The 23,884-nt window shown below is 38.8% G+C and overlaps 1 protein-coding gene across 7 annotated transcripts; it reads left to right on the forward strand.

Moving 5' to 3' along the window:
• Positions 1 to 127: 127 nt before the first annotated feature.
• On the forward strand, positions 128 to 23,699 carry nfat5b (nuclear factor of activated T cells 5b). Of its 7 annotated transcripts, none has more exons than XM_088370287.1 (15): positions 128 to 432; positions 7,168 to 7,226; positions 7,382 to 7,464; positions 9,459 to 9,581; positions 13,106 to 13,730; positions 14,120 to 14,306; positions 14,989 to 15,179; positions 15,419 to 15,591; positions 16,600 to 16,734; positions 16,802 to 16,854; positions 17,366 to 17,498; positions 17,639 to 17,707; positions 17,861 to 17,952; positions 18,048 to 19,767; positions 20,050 to 23,699. In XM_088370287.1, the coding sequence occupies exons 4-15, from the start codon at positions 9,527 to 9,529 to the stop codon at positions 20,256 to 20,258; spliced, it is 3,642 nt and encodes a 1,213-aa protein (XP_088226413.1). In that variant the 5' UTR covers positions 128 to 432; positions 7,168 to 7,226; positions 7,382 to 7,464; positions 9,459 to 9,526; the 3' UTR covers positions 20,259 to 23,699. The 7 variants fall into 7 exon arrangements, with proteins under 7 accessions (XP_088226413.1, XP_088226416.1, XP_088226412.1 ...); XM_088370290.1 differs by lacking the exon at positions 7,168 to 7,226 and adding an exon at positions 12,197 to 12,259; XM_088370286.1 differs by lacking the exon at positions 7,168 to 7,226.
• The last annotated feature ends 185 nt before the right edge of the window (positions 23,700 to 23,884 follow it).

A 23,884-nucleotide genomic window follows, 5' to 3' on the forward strand; every position in this document is an offset into this window, starting at 1 on the left:
AACAATAATTCATTGTTTTTTATTGTAAGCGTAAGTGTTCCAAATGGGGTGGTCCAACGTCTGATGTGACTTATTGCGTCACCTGGGTGGGCGTGGCTCCCGGTGGCACTTGCATGGGCTCGAGAGGGCGGACTGAGGGGCGGAGACGAGGGCGACGGAGACGGTGAGGGTGTGCGAACCCAAGTGAGACTAGACCGACGCACAAATAAAGGACACATTTGGCAACGAGGACAAGTTTGGACACTTTACGCCACTCTCCTCTCACTTTATCCCTCACACCTTCGATCAGCGGAGAGAGGAGCGGTGAGGTCACGCTTTTGCCCGACAGTGCCCGGCTTCCGCCCTCTTGAGGGATTGCGATGCCCTCTGACTTTGTCGCGCTTTTCAGCGAGGACCTCGATCTCAATTTACCCGGATCCCTTTTCTCTCAAGGTAACAGCACTCGTGACGCTTAATGTTGAGTTTTTGAGTTGACACCTGTAGTGTAAAGCCCACTTCACACCGGTCAGACCAGTTTAGGGTTATTTGAGTGAAAAGCAATGGAGTTTGGACACTAGTTGACCTGTAAACATCAGCATGTGCTCGGTATGCGGGCCCAAACAAGCCCTCAGGTAAGTTTGCAGAATTCCCAGCTGTCGTGAAGAGATATATATTAAATCGCAAATGTAATATTGAGTTGCACTAATTGACATCTGCTAAAGTGCCATGTATAAAATCGAGTTCACTGATGGGCAACTTGCTGCTCATGGCTGCAACCACACTTGGAGTGACCCCTTGGTTATTTTTCAAAAAAAAAAAAGTAATCTGTGAATATCTGAATCTGCAAGTGTTGACTAATTTTATGTTGTAACATCGCTTATCACCACTAGATAGCAGATGTGTCAAAGTTGCACTTAAACTGGGTCCTTATACTACAATTTGATTAGGCCTAATATTCTTATTTGCAAATTTTGAATGGTATACAGGACAAACAGTACTGCAATAATATTTTAAAAATTGAATGAGTTAATTCTGATATTTATTTATTCATGTATTTATTCATGGAAATGCTTTGTTTTAGATTTTTTTTTAGTCTTAGTATTTTTTTAAAAAAATATGTTGAAATCAAGCACTTCTAGTGTAAATATGTTTTTCATCTACTCGTGCATGTGTGACCAGGAAATGTGATGGTTTTTTTTTGTTTCGTTTTAACTACCATTCTTGAATATTTGTTGTTGCTGAAAAACATACACATTTGTCAGTAATGTGGTTAAAATGAGTGGAGTCAATATTTACTTTGCAAGTCAACTTAGTGTGCAACTCTTAAATTTTCGATTTAGGGGCCGTTGTGCTCCTAATAAAAAAAAAAGTTAGTTAGTCTGGAGCCTTGCTACAACATTGTGTCAACTTAATGGACGTAAAACATCTGCCACTGTAAGCGTTAACGCATCACAGCTTTCTGTGAATTTCTCGATTGCAAAAGTAACTATCTCTAAATAGTTTTCTTATATTGACACCCAACCAAAGGCTGGTCAATCATTAAAGAGACTGGCTGCACAGTGCGTGTGTAAACCCTGGCTTAAATTGCTATCTTAATATTGACTCTGCTGTGCTAAGCAAACTGACAGGCATGTGCTTTGAAATACTTGATTTCCTAGAAAAGTTGTGAATATCTGATATAGGGATGTGGGGGACTAATTGGGGTAAATTGTCAGATACAGTGATTCTCTATTTCTGACATCAATCTGAAAAGCACTCTGAATTTAATTTGATTAAGAAACATTCATGCACAACACTGTGGTCTGCTTCATGCAATGTGTGATCATCCAAACATGTAAAAGTTAAAGAATGTACTAGGGATTGTTCACCATCAATAACTTCTTTTCAATCTCATTGATGAATGAATCATTGACTCTAAACAAACCCTCGTAAAAAGACAAATCTTATTTAGGTCATAATATCACCTGCTCTGGTATTTACTGCACACTCGTGACTTTGTTTCTGCCGTGTGTTTCATTATGTGAGTGGTTTAACCTGTTGTGGACATGTTTGGACAACGTGCACTATATAAATAAAACTTTGAAGGTCCGACACAGCGAATCCACCATGGATTCTGTTAGAGTGACGCGACAGAAAAAAAAATCATCTCTAAAAAGGGGGTAGTTTTTTTTTTCCTGGCTGATTAATTGGTCTTGTTCTAGTTTTTATGGTTGTGAAAAGTCAAAATCCAGATTACATTTAAAGTAATTGCCCAGTTGGAACGTCACTTTCAGTATAGTATAGCAGAGGGTAGTATGAGGCCAAAAATGGATTAGTCAATAATCTTCTTAATTCTTATTCCACGTGCATAAAATGAATTTGCAAAAGAACCCCAATTGAGTTAGCAATGCCCCTTTTAACAAACAATCCGGGTTACACACAAATTTGAACCCGAACCCCTTTTTACAACCAATTTGAGTTACACACAATTTTTTCATTGAAATATTTATATATGATCTCAAGACACGAACAGTCACCAAGGATGACCGGATGGATCTATGTTGTGTTTCCTCTTGTGCTGCGCAACCATTGTTGTTATAAACTGAGAATAAACTTGATCCCTCTATGGCGTAAGGTGGAAAGCTGTTGCATTAGTTGACCTAAGTTCCACCTCCGCATCCTTGGTGATGCAATCACATGAAATAGTATTTTTGCAAATGACGCGGTAGCATAATAGAAGTCTGAAAGTCATTTCAATTTTGTCAAAACAATGCATTTGCAATGTATGTGTCTTTTATTTATTAAAATAAATAGTATCTTTTTAATTGAGACAAAGAATGGTTCGTGACAGTGTAGTCATGTGCATTTTGTCACCAGCTGGAATTGTCAGCTATGTACATTTCATTCAGCAATGCATTCAGTTCACCTAAGCACAGATGTCAGTCAGAGGCAGCAACGTTTTATGAATGAATGCGGAAGCAGGTCCCATGTCAACATATAGAACTTTTGCCAAACAAGCGCTAAACAGTCAAAAAGGCTCCCACGAAAAGGGACGATTACAAAAATGATCAAATCAAATTTAATAATTTTTCCCCCCCAGAAAAAAGACAAATTTCCCTTGATCAGTATGCCAAAATCAACCAATGTTTTAAAAGAAAAAACAACAACACTTAAATCAAAGATTCCCATGCCATTATGGAATATTTTTTAAGAGATATATTTCCAGTTGCACTGTAGAAGTGAGTCATATTTAATGAAATTGTTTTATGCCAAGTAAATTAGGCCACCAGACTCCAATTTGTGCTGGTGGTCAGAGATTGTGCCTTAAGTGTTGCACATTTTCTCCAGCCCACCAGCTGCTTGATGTTTGGGAGAAATAAAGCCCACTTGTTTGGGTACATAATTATATTATTTTCCTTTGAATATTTTTGGTTTTGATGTAAAATGTTGTTTTGGAGAAACTGTCCCTCAGCGTTTATCAGTTGGATGCGTGTCAACTCCTCCAAGGTTCAAATTAGTCGTGTTTTACGGATTTTGTAACCAGCCCGTACTCGACTAACATGGACATTTTAAACGTGCACAAGTTTCTGTCCAATATTGTTGAGGCCAATAGAAACATTTGATACCCAAATATTACAATAGTTGATCAAAACTTTCAATTAAATTAACTTTTAAATAATGTTATTGTTATTTGCTTTTTATTTTATTTTGATGTAAAAATAAAAAAACAATTAATCCAAATCTGATTTTTTTCTCCCAATAAATGATCTAGTATTTAATTTTCCATCCGTATTGTCCTTCCTTAGCACAGACTTGTACTTGTAAGGATAGTTATTATTTATTGATTGATTTTACACTTCGACACCATTTGTACGCATATTTGATATTAATTTTAGTTTCCAACGGTTCCTTTTCAAAGAATAATCTTGAATAAAATAAATGTTTGTTTTCGTCAACAAGACTCCTCTGTTTGTATCACCAGATGTGTAACATGAACTCAGAATATTCATAGTTCTGTAAAATTTCAATGTCACAGACATTGAATATCTGCCCTTGGGTTTATTCTTTTAGTTGAACACCACTTAAGCAGATTAATGTTGATTTACAACGCCTCTCGGGAGATGAGACCCATATTTAATTGTATTTTGAGGTGGTTCATTATGTGCAAACATTAAGGATACCTAACGGTAATATCGATAGTCACCATATTTTAATACCCCCTTTTTATCCTCCCCATCTTTCATTTTTTTCCATGTGAACTGGTAGCAAAGTGAGATGTGAGCTAACAGCCTTTTGGGCAAAGCTGTAAAACTTGTAGTACTTAAAAGTAGTGTTGCTTAGTACTATTGTTGGCTTGTAAGGCGATAACCATCATCAAAATAATTGTTTTGAAAAGGGAAGGGAGGAGGATGTGCACTGTCCTACTTTCTAGATCGAAACGTTTCACGACTCGTGTCCCAAAAGATAGACAGGGATTCAAAATGTTATGAGAAAAAACACTCACTTTTCAAATTATCTACCAACATAACATGGAGTTAAATAGAATTTTGGGCATCATGATTTTAATGCTGCAGTCCACTTCAGTGCGCTACTCCTTCTGGTGTGGCTTACCTTGGCCACCAGGAGGCAGTACTATATCACGAAGTATGTTTTTTTTATTAGAGGATAAGGATATTACGCGAGTTAGTATTGTTATAGCATCTGTGTATTTTTCCACCATTTATGTTTTGATACAACTATCTGTGCTCATCGTTAGCATATAAATACCTTTTTATGTTAGCGTTAAGATAGTGGGGGTGTTCGACAAGTTACTATAGTTTAAAATCACTTTTAATTATCTTTGTTTTTTAAGTTTGACTGTCAAGTTCAACTTGAGCTTGATTCATTTTGATGCAATTTTTAACGTATAATTATCTTTATTTGCTTTATTTACTTGAGTTAGAATTGACCAGCATACAGTGCTCGTGTCTGAAGTTTGTCCGCAAGTCAAAACAAAATCGCTTGAACGATGGCTTGTTTCTCAAAAACCTCACTTGTATTTTAAGATAGCCGTGTATATTCTCACAAAACTGCACATTGTACAGAAACCTTGTTTTGTATTTGCTAATGTACTAGCTTGAATCAGAGTACAACTCAAACTGCGAAGTGAAGCAGCATGTGAGAAAAGATAATAATGAACTATAATTCAATCTGTTCCAGACTTGCACATGACATTTGATGAGTTAGCAGAGCGTCATGGGTGATAGCAATGTCATTTTGCTTCATAAATCATGAGGCAGAATGTTAATGCCATCATCCATCCATCTGTGGCAAGTCCACACCTGATTCTGTTTGACTTGGCTTTTCTGTGCTTTTACAGCCATATTCCCCCATTCGTGCATAATCTTTGTTCCGTTAATTTATTAAGAAACAGGACATTATTTCAAATTTACAATGCAGGAAAACAGGCAAACATGTGATCATTGTTTTCCAAAATAGATGCAGATGTTTGTCCTATTCCAAGGATTTGGATAATTTTAAGAAAGACATGGTCTCTAAAAGATGAATCATTTATCATAACAGTTTTTGATTTACTTGATAATCGATTTGTTGTTGATAAAGAATCCTCGACCAGCTTTGGGTTTCAAAATAGAGCCAACTTTGCGGTTGGACATGAAAAAGGGCAGAGTAGGACACTGACTGGTCACTGGTGGAATCACACAGGGGTGTTACGAAAGCAAATTCCAATTGTGCCACCGCAATAACAATAGGGAACCAGAAATGTATGCGATGTGTTTTCTTTGTTGTTTTACACACTGCTGGTTTGTGGATAATTTGACAAGCTTCAAACCTAAAGGCGCTCATGCAAGCAAACATCTACTGTAGGTATCGCAATGCTGGAAAATTATAATCATTAAAAGCCATTTAACATTTCGAAAATGATGATAAAAGCTGACATTTGAACTGAACAGCTACAGTATTAGAAATGTGTTAGGTAAGTATTTTTATAGGGGAATTTGGACTTGTTTTGGTTGAACATGGCACTTTCGCAGTGTCACAACAAAATGGTCACAAGTAGGTGGTCTGCAGGTGAGTATTTCATACACTGGTGTCATTTATTTTCAGGCGGCCAACATAAGGGCTGTGACAGTTTGGTCTCAAGAAACAGGGGAGACACTGCAGGAGTTTGTTTTTAAGGAAAAGTTTTTTTAATCAGAAAGGAAGGTTTTATTTATTCATGCGCAGCAGTTTTGTTACAGCTGGGAGAATATTTTTGTCCATCTGTTGGAAGTCCTCTAGGCCTGGTGCCAGTTTGAGATGAAAACGGGATCCCTCTGCTTTTGCCTCAAGGCTGTGATTGTTTTGAGGTAGTGTCTCACTTACTATTTAGGTTTCTATAGGCTGGAATTCTCACTCTTCTTTTATGCCTTAGGATTTTGAACATGATCAGGCTGCTTTGAGCTAAATTGTTACCAGTATTGTTTTAACTTTCTCTTTCTTTTTCCTTTTTTAAACTGAACCAGAAAAACTGCTTCTCAAATCTACAAGACCTTTCGTTTTCTATTACGTGTGTGCACACGGATGACATTTTTGAGCCAAGCAATTAGCCATAAGCCATTTAAATTGAAGTCAGGCTATTACTTGCCAGGTGGGAAGCACGAAATTTCACAACAATTTCTCCTCAGTGTTGACTCAATTGATCAGTTTGCATCATCGCTTGATTCTGTTGTGCCTTTCCTGTTTCTTCAGCATCACTTCCTTCTGAATCAGCAATGGCTGAGGTGATGCAAGACTCCAGTTTTTATTAGTTCCATTACTCTGTGGTTGTAGGATTGACGTATTCGTGTGCGTATGTTGGGGGGTGGCATATTTTTCTGTTCAACCAACTTGAGTGTCTGTAAACGGTTTGAATGCCACTGCGTTCACCTTTCATGTGACGTCTAATGTTGTTTCATGCCAGCACAAAAAAAGTAAAACACATTTATGAGGCCTAATCTAACAGGATCAATATGTACAAGACTGCAATTTTTCCAAAATATGAATACCCAAAAAGATCGTGTGTAACATGATTAGATGGAATCACAGGTATCCTTGCGAGAATACACAAATAAATCCTGAACAGATGTTATGTTTTTAGCCAAAGATAATTTGAGGGAAGTTTTTTTCAAATTTGGATACTTAGTCCTGTTTTTTTCCGTCGATTTAGGTTATTCAATTTTGTTTCCTTAGGAGAGTGAATTCAACTTGTGCGGTGGATCTGTTGCTATGGAGCCCCTGGCAGCCATCATGTAGGCTTGGCTGTAAACATTTCAGTGTTGTTGCACAAGCTTTGCTGCAGACACCAGCCCCAATATATTGACACAGTGATTTAAACTTTGTGTCTAACCACTTTACAAATTTGGCAAGATAACACTAGTTTAAAAAAAAACTTTCTGTTTCACAGAATTCACTCAAACCTGTTGGGCAAGTTGAAGTAGAGACAAGGTTCCAAAACCATAGTGAATGAGTCACGGGAGAGAGCGAGAGGTAGGTGGTGGAGGAGGGGTTTTAATCACCCCTAAAAAAAAAAAAAATACGTGCCACGCCCTACGTGTCAGGGCTAGTAAGAGCAAGCAACAGGAATGTGAACGCAATGAATAAGACTGCCAGTCACATGGTGAGTGTTATCTTTTTTTTTTCATCCTGCATCTCTTACCATGACACAGCGTGAGACAAAATACGCTTAGGAAATAATGACGAGCAATATTTGTTTGGGTTATTCTGTGTAATTGTACTGGCACTGGAGTGTAATGCAAAACACACATACTTGATTTTACCCACTCGAGCTGTTCAGTAAATCTGTTCAGTATGATGAAGCTCACAGACAGCAGTGGTCCTCCAGAGTGCTCATAACATCACTACTACAAAGTTCTAACATGAAGTGGTGCGCTTTGTTGTTGTTTATACAGTTGGCGTGAAAGGGCAAGTGTTTTGTCACGTGCAAATGAAGAATTGCACTCTGTCTATGTAGAAGGAAACAAACATTCAGCAGTTTTCACTCTTCCAAAACATCCAGGGCCTGTGGAAACACTTTGAACAGTCCAGCCAGTGATGCGAGACCAGTGAGTAGAGGGAAGTGTACATATTTTCTGCCTGTGCGGTTGGCAATGTGTTTACAGGAAGGGCTGCCCGGTTGGAGCACATTTCTGCATGCTCAGTCTGCGAGGTAGCCCCGAGAAGACTTGAGCTTTAAACAAAGATACAAACTCTGGGAGAATCTTTTTGGATCGGAGGTGGCAGTTATGAACGTATGGGAAATGTGGACTAGGTAGCACGGCCACATTCAATCCCTGAGTATACGGTATGAAGTTCAGAATTAAGCCCCCTTTCTGGGAATCAGCATTCCCTACTCATCTGCTCTGAGCTCTAAGAGACTAGAGAGCTTTGGGAATGATGCAGCCCGGGCTGGTTTCAGTATGTGCCGAGTTTGGGTTTTATAAATCGAGAGCTCACAATGGAAGGGTTAAGTATTTGACATACACACCAAGCCGCATGGCTCATCTGCAAGTCATTAAAGCTAGCGGTTGGCAGCGAAGAGAGAGCGAGTCGGGCAAATTTGACGGACGCTCGAGGTCCGTACCATAATATTTGGCTGATGAATCAGGCTACTGGTAAATGTGTTGACCCAGGACATAGAGTGGATAAGGCAAAAAGTGTTGGATGTTGTGTTAAGATCTGTTTTTGTTCATGCGCCTCAGTTGCTTTGACATTTTGATACGTGTTGATATCATTTCACTGGACTCAAGTGGACATCCCCACACACATTATTATCCTAGCGCTCTGTGACTTATTGTCTGAGAAAAGTTTGCTTATGATAACTAGAATGGATAACACTCACTTGAGCTCAGAAATGTGTCCTAATGTGGAGCAGCACTATGATTCTGTTTTTTGTTCTGCCCCACTAAGTTATCGTGGTCGGTCAGGCCACATGCGGTAATACTGGAATATTAAAAAACAAGATGTAATGTTTTCATTTTTAACAAAACTACAAGCTAAAAACAATGTTTTCATTTGGACATCAAAATAAATAACCTCTTGTCATGAATCCAAAACTAATGTAGCCGGAAAAGCAAATTTTTGTTTTGAAGGGAAACATTAAGTACCACAATAATGGAATTATACAGTGGACCCCCGCTTTTTGGTGAGGCCCACAAATAGCAAAAATCAACACCCATTATATATTCGTGACGGGTGGAAAAAATTATGGAAAAACTTGTATAAGCATTCTAATAAGTATAAAAATGACAAATGGATTGGCTCCTTCCTCCCACCCAAAAATAATCATTGCAAAACAATATTGAAAAACAAATCTGCAAATAGGTCAATGTGTGCTAAACCACAAGTATGTGTCGCCAGGAAAATTGGGTAGAACTAATCAAACTAGAGTTATGTTGAGTCCAAGTGCTCAGCTTACAGCTTTTGTATCTCCTAGTATCGTGCTCATCGTTTAAATGCCTTCTTACCGCTTTTGTATCTCCTAGAATTAGTGTATGACCACCTTCCCGGAGAGCTGCACTTTTGTTCCAAAATCCAGTAGAACCCATTAACCATGAGCCAAACCAGCGGTGGAGAGGCCGGACCCCCTTCAGCTGCTTTAGCTTCAGGTAAGATCTTTGTTTTTATTTTTTTCTCCTATTAGCAGGAAAGGTTGTGTCCAATCCCCCAAAAGACATTTAACTACTATTTTAGTGGTGTTTCATCACAGAGTGCATTGTAAAAACAATACTTAAGCATTCCATTATTTTGAAGTTTAAAATTTGATTCTTTAATTTCAGGCTGTGTTCAAAATCAGTCACATAGACAATATTATACTGACTCCTGTGAAGTTTTCACTAATTAGCCTTTTTGCTGATTTTTTTTTTTTTTTCTTTTAACCTATCCTCTGTAGTTTTACAAATCTCGTTTTTGTGCCAACACCTATACCGATTATTAGTAGTCAATGAAATTGACAACTGATATTTGGAACCACTATTCATTTTCATTAAAAGGGAAAATATTGGCATTTGAAAAAAAAAATCCAACTATTGGACAGGTTTAACGTTTTTTTAAATTTTTATTTTAATTTTAAACCAAAAAAAACAAACGTTCCAGAGCGTTCCTAGATTTAGCTACATCGGTCAGAAAATTTGATTAAATAGTTCCCTTAACTTCACAGTTTTAAATTGATCTCTCATTGGCTATCAGATTTTTCAAAAAAGGCTGATGGTGCCCATAAATGGCCCAGACAACAATTGAATGAAATGAATAGTAGCAATTTCACGGAATATATCAACCAAATGACCAAAAGTTTTCAAACACAACTCTGATGCATTGTAAATTACCTAATCATTGTCTCATAATTCCAATGGCTCAACATCACCCAGTGGTTCTGAACACAACCTGAGAAAAAAAAATGGAAATGTTACATTCCTGCATGATGTTTCGCAAATTCAAAACATCTACGACCGGAGAAAACAATAGGGGTTGTCTGGTTGTGAAAAAATGGTGCTGCACTCCCCACATTCTTGTCATTATTCTGGAATTCATGCATACATGGATGGGTTCCACAAAAACATGTCACATGTGGTCAGAGGTAATTATACAACAGGTTAAGAATTTATTTGAGAGATGATGCAGCACACAGGTTACAAGTACTATGACAAAGGTTTTTAAATTCAGATTTCAAACGTTTTGATGATTTTTTGTGGCTGCTTGGTGGTTACTTAGCACTGAGGTTACAGTGCTAAAGAAAAGCTTATAATTAGAAATCACTTTTGAAAATGTAAGATTTGTCATGCTGCATGAAATAAAATAATTAGCAATGTAATAAAAAGATGTACAGTATTTTAGCAAAGTTTGAAGAAACCCACTCAGCACTTTTACAGGGAAATGCAATAAAGCTGATAACAAAGTCCTCTTTTCAAAGTCTAAAAACACCTAACTGGATTTCCAAAATCACTCAAAGCAGAAAAGACACACAAACAAGCAGAAGGGCAAATACTTGATAGTTGTCTCTTGTTAGAGGAAACCGATGACTCGCAACTCGCTACTTTAAAACACAATAAGTCCCAGTGCCCTTGAAAAGATGACTTGGATTCTGGCTTTTTAAGGCAGAGTTGCCAAGAAAGACTAATAAAAGGAAAAGAGAACAATAGACACACATTCCTCTGTAGCTCAGCCTGTTCCAGTCAAACCAGAAATTTGTCTTATCAAAATAACGGTATTTCTGTTTCCACCACTGTATTTAATGTTCAGTAAAATTGTGCTTTTTCCCCACAAATGTGAACTTTTGCGCTAGTCCCATGAGATTGACTGATAAACAGTAGAAAATGAATAGATGTTGGGATTCTAAATACAATTTGAACATTCTGTATTTCAGTAAACATTATGATGACTCCAGTTCAATTGATGGTCTCTTTCATGAAACAATATTTATTCAATGATTGAGAATAATGTTGATGTATTCTCTTGTGCCCCCCTCCCCACTCTCTTTTTCTATTAACAGTTTGCTTTGTTTGCAAACCCATAAAACCTCACACAGTTCATAATTCCAGCAGCAGCTTTACTTCTATTCGTCTGCAAGTGGGGCTGGGCGATTGTAGAAAACAATAAGTCACCATTGTTTTTGCTATTGAAATCATGAATAATCGTTACTATCCCTTAACTCTTTATTGTATTTGTTTGACCTAATTCTAGTTTTCTGTTTTTATTTCCATAAGTCTTGGGACATACTGGGCTAACCTTAACTTTACATAAAACTTGAAAGAACAAACTGACAAAATACTGGTAGCCACAAATTAAATAAGAATTTACAAAAAATATATATATATTTAAAAATATTTATCTATTATATTATTTATGTAAAAAAAACACAAGAAACAACACAAAACTGAATGCAAAAAGACAGACAGACAGACCATCTCCACAAACTGTTGAGCACAATAATTGTTTTTCTTGAATTATAATGTTTTTAAGATAGAGGGATGCCAGAATCAAAATAACAATCTACTAATTCAAATTAATTGCCCAGCCCTATCTGCAAGTTAACCACACTGTTCCCTACTTCTCACACAACTAATTGTTCCTAAATTACAGTCTGCAGGCATGCTGGGGTGACTTTTTTTAATCATTATTTTTTACTAATTTCTTCTAAATTACAGCGTGCAGGCATGCTGGAGTGACTTTTTTTCTGTTCACTTTCAGCCCTTATTGCTCATTCGCTGTCTCATTTTTATTACAGGAACTTCCCTCTGAAGCAGGGAGGGTCTGCATATAAAATGGTCTGCAGTTCTGTGCTTCATAGGTCAGAAGCTTGTTTATTTTGTCTATGTGGCTACATTCAGTCCCAGGCAAAACCATTTTTTTAAATCCTAAATTCAAGCTCGATTGACTGGCATGCCACATTTTGCTCATTTTGAACCACCTTCATCATATTGTGACGAAAACTGAATTATTCTCCCGTGCTAATTTGCTGAGTTATTTTTTTTCAAAGATTTCCACATCATTTAAACAAGGCTCATACTATAGTTTATTTTTGTGTAATGCTGCCTCTCTAGTTTTTCTTTTCTACAGTGACATCCGTCAATATCACAGTTGATTCCCACTTTGGGCAAGTCTTTTTTTTTAAGCCCTGCATTTATATGCGGAGCCGTTCACCTCAAATCATATGTTCCCATTGAAATGAATGGAAATGCCATTAATTCGTACCTGCCGTCTTCAAGTAAAGTAAAGTCAAGTTTATTTATATAGCCTTTAATCTCAGAAAGGTCCCAGAGGGCTTCACATGCCCACAGTTGACAAATACTCTCCACATTATGATTCCTGAGAGTTCTAGGGCCTAATTCTGTGACTACATGTATAAAGGTTGTGTGGAGTTTGATACCTCCAACAACATTAAGAACCACTGTTCTAGGCACTCCCACTTGGATGCAATAGTCAATCATATTGCTGCAGGGTGTCCTTTAACTCTTCTTTGAGTCATTTTAACTCCTCTCTGTGGTGTTAATTGCTTAGCTTTTTTTCTTGTAAACTTGTAGCTCAAGTCACTCATATCTCAGGGCACCATAGTACAAACTTTAAGTTCTGAAATGGAAAAAAAATGTCAGGATTATATGAAATGATATTAACTTTCCAATTATTTGCACTGTAGATGGCATGCCCTGCTCTATGACCATGGATGGCCCCCGCAGTGCTTTTCCCACCTCTTCCAGCTCCACCAAACATTGCAATTCTTCACCCAGTGACCATGTTCCCAGTGGCAATCTCGACCCAGAGGACATCCGAACTTGCCGAGCCGTACCAGAGAGCTTTGGTGCTGAAGGTGGGAGTGCCAACGGCAATGGCAGTGCTCATTGCCTGGCCACCAATGAGGTTGGAGGAGGGTTAGGTGTGATATCCCAGGAGGATCAGCCCCATCAGCACATGATGCCCCCCAAGCGTCGCACCGAACTGAACATCTCACCGCCTCCCCAAGACCTACTTAGCGACAGCCACATGTCCTGTCAAGCAGAAACCTCATTGGATTCAGAGCACAGCAACAGCATCTGGATGGAGGACTCCCTCTCCAACTTCAGTAACATGAGTACAAACTCTTACAATGACAACACGGAGGTGCCACGAAAGTCACGCAAACGCACCCCACGACAAAGGCCAGGGCCCAAGTCTTTGCTCACCAATGAAGCCAGCATGGATGTTTTCGATGCGGACAGCGCCAAAGGGCCACACTATGTCTTCTCCCAGCTCGGCTCGGACAGCAAGACTGGACAAAAAGGAAGGTATGATAAGGCCACCAAACTCATCCCCACCTTAAAGTTATTCAGTGCTACAGCCAGTGGCTCCCAAAGGCCCAGGAAAAGCAATGCTGATTAAATAAACAGATACAATTCACTTGCTTAATGAAGGCCGTCCACATTGCTTAGTGCACCATGGCAACTGTGGAGCACTTTTTTCACCACTGGTTGTTTTAAGTCAGTAGGTCGATCCTTTATTGATCCTGTAGGAAATTCTGGTGAGAAAAGGAAATGATGGCCATTATCCAGAAGCGTGATCAGCTGATCTTAAGTCAATAAGTCTAGGCCTGACGTTTACAAGTAAAACAAGAGGCCAGAGGTGATGAAATGTGGCTGTGTCAAGCTTTTTTTTTTGTGTCTGTTCTTTTGTGCAGTCCACAAGAAAAAACTCCCACACCTCACCTAAAAGGAGTGCTATCCATGCAATATCCATCTAAGAGTGAACAAAAGGAGCTGAAGATCCTTGTTCAGCCTGAGCCTCAGCACCGGGCTCGCTACCTGACGGAGGGCAGCCGAGGGTCCGTCAAGGACCGCACTCAGCAGAGCTTCCCTACCGTCAAAGTAAGTGTTGAGTTATTTTTTTTTCTCTTCATCACCAGGCAGCCTTGTTAAAGAACCACTTTTGAGCCATGAGGTCATTCGTGTATAATACATACCAGCCACCAAATTTAACTTGGCAGATATTCCAAAGGAAGATATCAGATAGAGTCCAATGTTGCCATGAGATACTACAAGTTTATTTTAATCCCATGACCATGCTTGCAGCTGAAAACTCACACCTCAAATCATCTTTCCGAGTTGATGCTAATAATTCATTCCAGCCTCCCTCCCATATTCTCAATGTCTTTTTAATTAAAAAAAAAACACTCGGTAACATTGTACTTTTTGAATAAATGTTTACTAGATGAAAAATTTGCTTGCAAGTCAAAGCAAAACATTGGCCGAAAGACAGCTTGTCACTTGAAAAATTCATTTCAGATGTATCTCAAGACACCAATGTACTTTTCAATGTTTGTATGCTTACTCAAAGCACATTCGGGGATAAGAAAGTAGTAATTTTTTTTATTTTGAGTTGAGATTTGGAACAGTGAGTTTACGAATGAAATGTATAAATATTTGTCTAAGCTCAATAAATCTTAAGAAACATTGACATATACCATTTGTCTTCATGAAGCCGGTCAAGATGTTAACTTCAATTGTCATGCGTTTGTTTGCTAATTTTTGTATTAAATATGTTTTACAGCTGGAGGGTGTCAACGAGCCAGTCATTTTGCAAGTTTTTGTCGGAATCGATACCGAGCGGGTGAGGCCCCACGGATTTTACCAAGCTTGCAGAGTGACCGGCCGCAACACCACAGCCTGCAAAGAGGTGGATATTGGGGGCACAACTGTCATTGAAGTCCCCTTGGACCCAAGCACCAATATGACCTTAGCGTACGTACTTTGTCTTAATGGTCAGCACACTGAGCATTTGTGTGCACAAAATAGGACTCGGAAGGGTTTTATTATTGATGAGCCGTGACTATAAAACCTGAAACAGTGACTTGAGTCGATCTGAGTGCCAACACATTATTTGCAATTTCATTAACAATCAGTTCTATTGGTAAATTTTGAGTTCCTTCATAAGCTGCATTTTTTTTTCCCCCAAAAACTAACACTGAGTCTTTGTACAGTGTGGACTGCGTTGGAATCTTGAAGCTCCGAAATGCCGATGTGGAGGCTCGCATCGGTGTGGCGGGGTCAAAAAAGAAGAGCACACGTGCCAGGCTCGTGTTTCGGGTCAACATCCCACGTCCAGACGGTTCAGTGCTCACACTCCAAACGTTGTCGTCTTCCATCCTTTGCAGTAAGTGAAGCTTTTCAGTTCTTGTGGATAGAGTCACTTCTTTACTTGGAGAAGTGCTGTATAAAATTTTACTGCAGCCTTTGGCCAGAAGGCTCTGTATTTGTTCTTGTTTTTTATGACAGTTTTTGAAGACATTGTGTAAATTCCCTTCATTCTAATGTAATGTATAATCGTGCAAACAGTTTAAGGGTGCGGCGGACTATATAAACAGGAAAGCCGCCACAAGAAAGTTAATTTGGTAGAACTGACACGAGAGGAATAAAAGGAAGGACAAAACAATAGACGTGTGATACCGTTTAAACTGAGTCAACACGCAATTCAGTACAGTATCTTTCCACATACGGTAAATGCAGTGCATCAATGACAAGTACTGTACATGTGAGTCTTGGAGGTATGTCTCAATCATATGAAGGGAAATACCCAGGAAGGAAATACTGTATGTTTTGATTTGTTTTGTTGTTTTTGCGTATAACATTTTTAAACCTCTTCCAAACAGTAGTACCAGGTTTAAGGAAAGTAACCTCTATTTGACTTGATTTTGTAATAGTGCATGCATTGTGCCTGACTGACAAGCTGCCTTTTTAATGAATAAAAAGGAATTGTGATTGTAAACCTCAGAATTTATTTTCAGGTTATAGCTTCTAAATTCCAAGGCCCCAGAGTAACTGTCTATTCTGAGCTCAGTGGCCCTTAACTTAAAATGTTAAAGCTCGAATGGAGTCACCGTAAAAAATTGTGAATTGACTTGTAAAGTAAACACTCACATTTCCTCTTGTTTCCGCTGAATAAAATACTTTGACAATAAATGCAGAAAGAACAAGATTTTAAAGTTTTGAGTTTACATTTTGTTTTGCCTCTTTTTGCTCAACAATACCGTAATAAACAAGTTCTAAAGATGTATTGTTCAGACTGGGAGTGCCAGTATTATCAGCAAATCTGTGTTCCTTGCCACCCAGACTGCATTTCATATTTAAAAATGTTGTGTCGTAATGTACCTGTTGTCAACAGCTCAGCCGGCAGGGGTTCCGGAGATTCTGAAGAAATCATTGCACAGTTGCTCAGTGAGGGGAGGAGAAGAGCTCTTCATCATTGGCAAGAATTTTCTCAAAGACGCCAAAGTCGTTTTTCAAGAAAATGTCGCTGGTAAGAAATTTGAAAATTGATTCCAATTGCAGAATATTTCCAGTTCAATAATCATCATCTTTTTCAGATGAAACATCTTGGAAGACGGAGGCAGAAATTGACATGGAATTGTTTCACCAGGTTGGACTTAATCTTGTTTTATTTGAACCACGTAATTTGTGGCAACCATAAATAAGTCACTTGAGATTCTTTGGGTCATTTAGAAGTAATCATCTTATGTAGCTGTGGTTCAAAGGTTTCAGTGAGCTCTTTGTATTGTGCCCTAAATACACAGTCTCTAAGGTGTGTTTCAACACTGACACCATTGATCTTTACTCTTGTAAACAAAACAGTCCAAAGGAACAAAAAGTATTTTATTTAACAAGTTAATCCTTGTGAGATCAACATCGGTTTTAAAGCTAACAAACATTAACACACATAATAAAAAGCCATAAAAAAAGCAAACAGACTTGATGGCTCGAACATTTATGCATTACTATTTGTTTTGTTTTGCTTAAAACTAATGAAAGTAAACGTATCTCGAATTTATTTAATCGTGTAAATGGCAGGTCATTGCTAGGGCTGCGCAATAGTATAGAACTATGTTATTCATGTACGTATTTGTTTTTTCTTTCTTTGTTTTTCTTCCAAGAATCATTTGATCGTGAAGGTTCCACCTTACCAGAACCAAAGCATCTCCTCTCCAGTGTGTGTGGCTATCTATGTGGTCACCATTGCTGGCAGATCCCATGATGTTCAACCTTTTACATACAATCCAGATTCAGGTTGTTTTTTTTGTCTGTTTCTTCTCAAGTACAATGATGATATCACGTCATAAACTGAAAAGGTCATCGGAATTCTTTTGAATTACCAGTACACTTTGGTAGTCATGTGTGTGAATGTGTCTATGTGCCTTCTCTTGCAGAGAACACTGAAGTTTTTGTGAAGAAAGAGACATCATCTCCAGTGAAGACATGTCCCTTTGATGATCAAAGTAAATATTTGTACAGATTTTATTTTCAAAGGTTAATCAAAAAATGTTACAACAAAATACTATTCTTTAAATATAATACATTGATATAATAATCGAATACAGGGAAGAAAGCCAGATGGTTTCAACAAATCATTCTCATACATCTTGTTACAGTTCTGATGCCTCGTATGGTGCCTCAAGTGAAGAAAGAGGAAGTCACTCCAATGGAGGTTATCAACAACCTCCAACCCTCTGCTGTGTTCAAGGTAATTGATTATAAACTGGTCACCTGATATTTTTTTATTTCAAAGCACTACTTAGAAACTACATTTGTGTTTGAACTTCTCATTGGTTCTGCCAGCCGCCACCTGACCTTGGTCCAGCTCAGCAGAACCCAGACATGTCTACAGGTCATCTAAATAACATAGACTTTTCCAACACATTGCCACAGTCCTTGGGTGATCCCGACAAGGGCCAGGCTCCAGATTTTACCAACACCGAGGCCTTAACTACAATCCAGCCCATGGTGGTTCTTGGACAGGGGCAAGTCAGCAGCTCCGGGTCTACGGTGCGACCTTGTGGTGATCCCGGAGCTCAACAGCAGCAGCTGCCCATGTTCCCTTCTGGCGAAGTGAACCAGTTTGATGAGGCGGTTAGACAAAAGCCCGAAGCGTTTGGTAATGTGCCACTTCAGACGGATAACTCAATGACCAGCCAGCAGCACCATTTGCAACACCAACAGATCCAAAACCGGCAACTTCAGCAGCAACAGCAGCAAATTCATCAACAACAACAGCAGCAACTTCAGCAGCAACAGCATCAAATCCATCAACAACAACAGCAACAACAACAACTGCAGCAGCAACAGGTGCTGGAGAACCTCCAACAGCAAATATACCAATCGCAGTGTGTGAATGTGGAGCAACAGGGATCCTCACAATGTGCTCTGCCAAACCAGGGCTCACTTTTCCAACAGGCTCAGCAGCAGCAGCAACAACAACAGCAACAACAACAACAACAAACAACTCTCTTTCAGCCGACCACCGATTTGCTCTCTATTCAGACCAACTTCCTGCAGCAGACACCCTCACACCCCTCACCGCCAGCGTTCCACAACGCCAGCCCTCTGGCTGAAGCGCACAATCCCCAGGGAGCGCTGTTTCAAAGCCAGGGTGCCTCTCACACTCCAGAGCCGGTGCAGGTCGTGCTCTTCCAAAACCCCATGACAGTTCTACCCTCTCCGGACCAGCAACCTTCAACGCCGAGTCTTTTCCTCCCCCAGACATCTCTTTCAGGTCAGCTGACAAGCAATAGTAGTAACCAACAGCAGCAAATGGCCTTTCTCAGTGCTCTCCAAACACCTGCTCCCGAACAACAAGCGGTGTTTCAGCCTCAGGCTCAAACTCAGCTCCCTCCCATTCAGCAAGGTGCACCAATGGAGCAACAGCAGCCTTCCCAGCCTCAGCCCCTCTCTCAGGCAAGTCAGCAGCAATGTTTGTTTCAGAACATCTCTCAGCATCCACCTGCAAACACGCTGTCTTCAGCTCAACAGCAGCCAGCCGGACACCTGTTCTGTAACAACCCCCTGCCTAGCGCAGACCCGACATCCAACATTCTCTTCAGCAATCAGGGGCAGATGCCTCCTATGAGCAGCAGCAGTCTAGTTTCCCAAGAGCCCCAGAACCCGTCGCTGCTTTTCTCACAAGCCAGCATGGTGACGGTAACCCAACAGGTGCATTCAGAGCCCATGGCCTTAGGTAACCCTAATGATGCACGTCAGCAAGTGCTATTCCAGGAACAGCAACCGATGCAACTTGGAAACGCCACAAACAATGGGCAAGAGCAGTCCGTGGGGATCTTCATGCCTCCGCCAAACATGGCCTCTTTGCAAGGCGGATTATCTCAGGAGCTTGCACAGTCGGCCATGTTTGCTTCGCCCAATGGTGTGGCGAACCTCCAGACAACCACCTCGTCTCCTGTTCAGCAGCCGGGGACTCTGTTTCAGTCAGCAGTCGGTGGGACCATCAGGCAGCCCAACCAACCTCAGCAACCTGACGTATTCATTTTTGGAATTCACAATGGTGAGGAATATGATTGAACCTAATTTACTAGTTAATAATCCCAAACTAGGAGTCTGGTTCATTCCCCCATTTTCAAAATTTAAAGCTGTTTTTTCCACCAAGCACTTCAGTTTTAGAAGCCGGACACAACTATGTATGAGTGAAGATTGATAATGAATCGGATAAATAAGCGCTATCGACAATGGAATTGGAATCGTTAAATTCTCATCAATTCCCGTACCCATTGTTAGTACAAGTCTGTAAACAATCCTGATGGACCTTTTGTGTTCTCTCCTCCTGCAGAATGTGGTCAGATGATGAGCGCACCAGGAGACACAGTGTCTGACCAGATCATAGCCATCAGCCAGTCTGGTCAAAACCAAAGAGAGAGTGAGGCCCGCATTCAGTCGCTGTTCAGCCAGAGTGGCTTGAAAGCCTCCCAGAGCATGGAGAGGATTAATAACCTGGCTATCAGCCAAGAACCGGGCAACGCCTTAACCCGTTCATACTGATTTCCAGAGAGGATTTCGCTTTTATTTCTTCCTTATTACAGTAACAAAACTGTTTGAGGGGACAAAATATTAATATATGATTGTAAATGGGAATGAATAACAACTTGTGTTCTGCCCATTTAAGATTAGATCTGTTCTCATTTGGGGCCCCAAATTATTTTTAAAAAGACATTTCTTGGAAAACTACTCCAAGTGAACTAGATTTGAGTGGAATAGAGCTACTGTATATAGACGGGAGATGATAGCTGCATGTGCTGTAATTTTCTAAATATTTTCAGGATGGCGTGGTAGAAGTGAAAGGAAAGATTGGGCAATGTGGTATGAATGTAATATGGTGGGGTTGTGGTTGAAAGGAGCATAGAAAGTGTAAAGAGAGAAAAAAGGCAGAGAATGGCGTTTTTTTTTTTTTTTTTTTAAATATGAATGTTGACACATTTGTGCCTTTACAGTATAGCAGTACTCAACATTAGCCAAATATTGCCAGTCCTTCTGTTTTGGCATGTTTATATTTCATTTTTGTCACAGGAAGGTTGATGAAACTTAAGTCGAGCAAATGCACTCTAATTGGGCTTTTATTTATTTGCATATTGGAATACCAGAGAAAAATCATGATGATGTCCACTGGATTTACAATGATGATTGAAGATAAAATAATCTTTCGTTACTTTGATTAAATTACTTGTTTTTCAAGATTGCTAAAAGAAAAAAAAAAGAAAATGAACATAATGTTCTTTTAGTCCCGTGTTAGTGGTACTACTCTACTATCATGTCTCAAAATGTAACATTAGCAAAAGGTAGCACTGGAGATAAGTGAGGAACATTTGAAGCAAAAGTGTTTCAAATGATGTAGTAGACAGAATGTTTGTATTAGACTGTGTCTACCCATAGTACAAATATCGGAATGTAAACTAGTTTCATTTTGTGTCATTTGTCCTTTGGAGTTACATTGATGCACTCCCTCTGTGTCAGGTACGCATAACCGAGGATTATGTATCATAGTTCAGAAGTTTAATCATTTGCTTTGGTTTTGGGAATTTTTGCGTTTTCTCTAGGTGTGAATTTTAACACTCCAGCCTTTTATGTTCTGCATGCTTTTAAGTCTTTATTACAAGAAAAGTTAAAGAAAATAAGGGGACAAAACTGTCTTAATTTGTTTGGCTGTAATGAGCTAAGAATTTGGAGAAAATTCTTCCTACTTGAGCCACAGCAGGAAAAATGTGTTACATAGAACGGATATAAAAACTCTAGACATCCCAATTATAATACAAATCAAATTTTTGTAGTATTGGAAAAATCAAACCAAGTTAAATCATTTCAAAACATGAATTAGGCCTATGAACTTTACAGCTCAATCTATTCGAGAGGGGAAGTAAAAATCAACAACTGAGGAAAAAAAGTGTACACACCCTCTTATAATCGAGATATGGCTGCGTTCATAATTAACCAGTCACATTTACACTCTTCTTAATTAAACACCCTTTGTATAAATCCTGATGATGGGCCAGTTTTATGGCTCGTTTACTCATTTTATTTCCCATATCTTTCCATTTGTGTGATCAAACAGCAACTCGTTTCTTCTATGTGTTTCGCTTCTGATTTCTTATCCTGCTGTTGTTTTTGTTGTTTGTTTCAATGTTTCAGGGGCTGGTCTCTGTTAACGTACCTAACAAAAGTTCAGTTTGTTTTTGTGTGCAATTTTTTATTTCTGTGTTCCAACACAGTTGTAATTATCCACCCGCAATCACGAGATAGTTAAATGATGGTCAGCGTAATAGTACAATGTAACCTTTACTAATGTGATTATTGGCGTGACGGTATGTTGCTTTGAGCAAAGCTGTTTTTAGTGGGATGTTACTCCAGAAGAACACCGGATACATAGCTACGTCTCACTGTCTCTCTCTAAACTTGTGAAACTGAAGAACTATAGAGTTTAATATTTATGGTTGTGTTTGTTAAATTTGTCTCTCCAGTGAGTCTTTTATTATTGGTTTAGTCTGGCCTATGTATTTATTTGCGTAGTTGGGTTTAGATCTTTCGAACTGTGACCGGTGGCAATTTATTGTGGTTTGGAGCCCACATCTGCTGATCCTCAATTAGAAACCTGTACTGAGACACAAAAAGGTGTTTATTTTTATTTATTTTTCCCCAAATAAATAAAAATGACACTTTTATGTCTATATATACACTCTGGTGAATTTTGGAAAAGTAATGTGACACATTTTTGGGCAAATGGCACCAAAATTTCCATTTTATCCTTTAAAATAGGAATGACTTTCAGTATTATGACTAACACGAACCAATAAGATGTTCCGTACATACTTTGTATCGAATGTTTGCAAGCATCTCACTGATCTTAAGCTGCACTGAGTGCACAGCTATTTTTGTATGTGGGAGAAAGGATTCAAGTTCTTTGATACATTTCTTTCACTAGAACAAGCTGTAATGTTGATTTTACCAGGTTGACTATATAATTTGCTTAAACCTCTTCAAAATACTATAACTTCAAATGCAGTGGTGCATTGCAATACAATATGGTGGCAGTTAACTCAACTCGCGTCACAATAAGCAGCACATGGGCAAGTAGTGAATCATTTTTCACAAATGAAATGGCAAGACTTGAGATTTGAGTGTTTTATGTTACGAGCATGGTCACGGAACCGATTGAACTCATCGCAAGGCACCACTGCTAGATACCGTATTGTAAATAAATGTGCCTGTCATAGACTGTATTTTGCTCATATAACACCCAGCTTGCTTTCCAAGTCAAGACACTTTAAATGTGTTAATAATGCTCTAGAGCAGGGATGTGATAGATGAATTTTGTTCTGAAATGTCTGTCATGCATTGCACCCATTTGTACTGAAGTATCCAATGCATTTATGTGGACATGGATGCACATGATTTCTGAAACTGCTATGCAGCGAAACTGTAAATGTAGATCCGTTACGTTTTTGAATATATATTTTTCTATGCATCCGCTCAGTTTTTAACTATAATGGAAACCAAAATTGATTTTCATCCCATTATTTAAGCTTGTTGGGCTTTGTCTCTGATGCGTTGCTTGATTGCCTAATGTGTTTGATGCCTTTGTGTCGTTGAGGTACCAGGACCAGGAAAAATCAGCACATTTCATTTTAAATTTTTGGGGAGGAGGGGGTCTGATAATCACATTTCATTGTTAATCAGAGTGGGAAAAGTGCTTCTGAATCATTTGTTGTGTATCTGACAGTTTCGCCTTAAAATTCTCCCAGCACAATTGACACTCACCTACAGTTCATGTTTTATAATCCAGCATATACAAAGTGAAAATTTGTTTTAGGTGTCAACCATGTGAACAACTGTCATATAAATATTCACTTAAAAAATATGTTCAGCCTTTGTTGGGATTCATTTTTCTGTAAACATGCTGCTATCTATATTAAACATATACAAGAGAAGATACCTTGATTGTGATCATTCTAATTTGATTTTTGTTCAACACATTTTTATTGAATACAACTGGTGCAAGTTTAGAATAAATATATGAAATATTGGTTACTATGAGTTGAATAGTTGTTACAAAAAAAGAAGTGTAAATGATTTTGTGTGGATTTCAGTCAAAGTCAATATCATACACTATACCAAAT

This window comes from Syngnathus floridae, chromosome 3 (assembly GCF_059516105.1).
Source record: "Syngnathus floridae isolate MCC-2025c chromosome 3, RoL_Sflo_1.0, whole genome shotgun sequence".
Classification (NCBI taxonomy): domain Eukaryota; kingdom Metazoa; phylum Chordata; class Actinopteri; order Syngnathiformes; family Syngnathidae; genus Syngnathus; species Syngnathus floridae.

Excerpts from the sequence above, each read along its gene's own strand:
- nfat5b (XM_088370287.1), top strand. The coding sequence starts at position 9,527 with ATGAGCCAAACCAGCGGTGGAGAGGCCGGACCCCCTTCAGCTGCTTTA. Across the intron at positions 16,855-17,365 it reads ACATGGAATTGTTTCACCAG|AATCATTTGATCGTGAAGGT; the intron begins GTTGGACTTAAT and ends TTTTCTTCCAAG. Across the intron at positions 17,953-18,047 it reads AACCCTCTGCTGTGTTCAAG|CCGCCACCTGACCTTGGTCC; the intron begins GTAATTGATTAT and ends TGGTTCTGCCAG.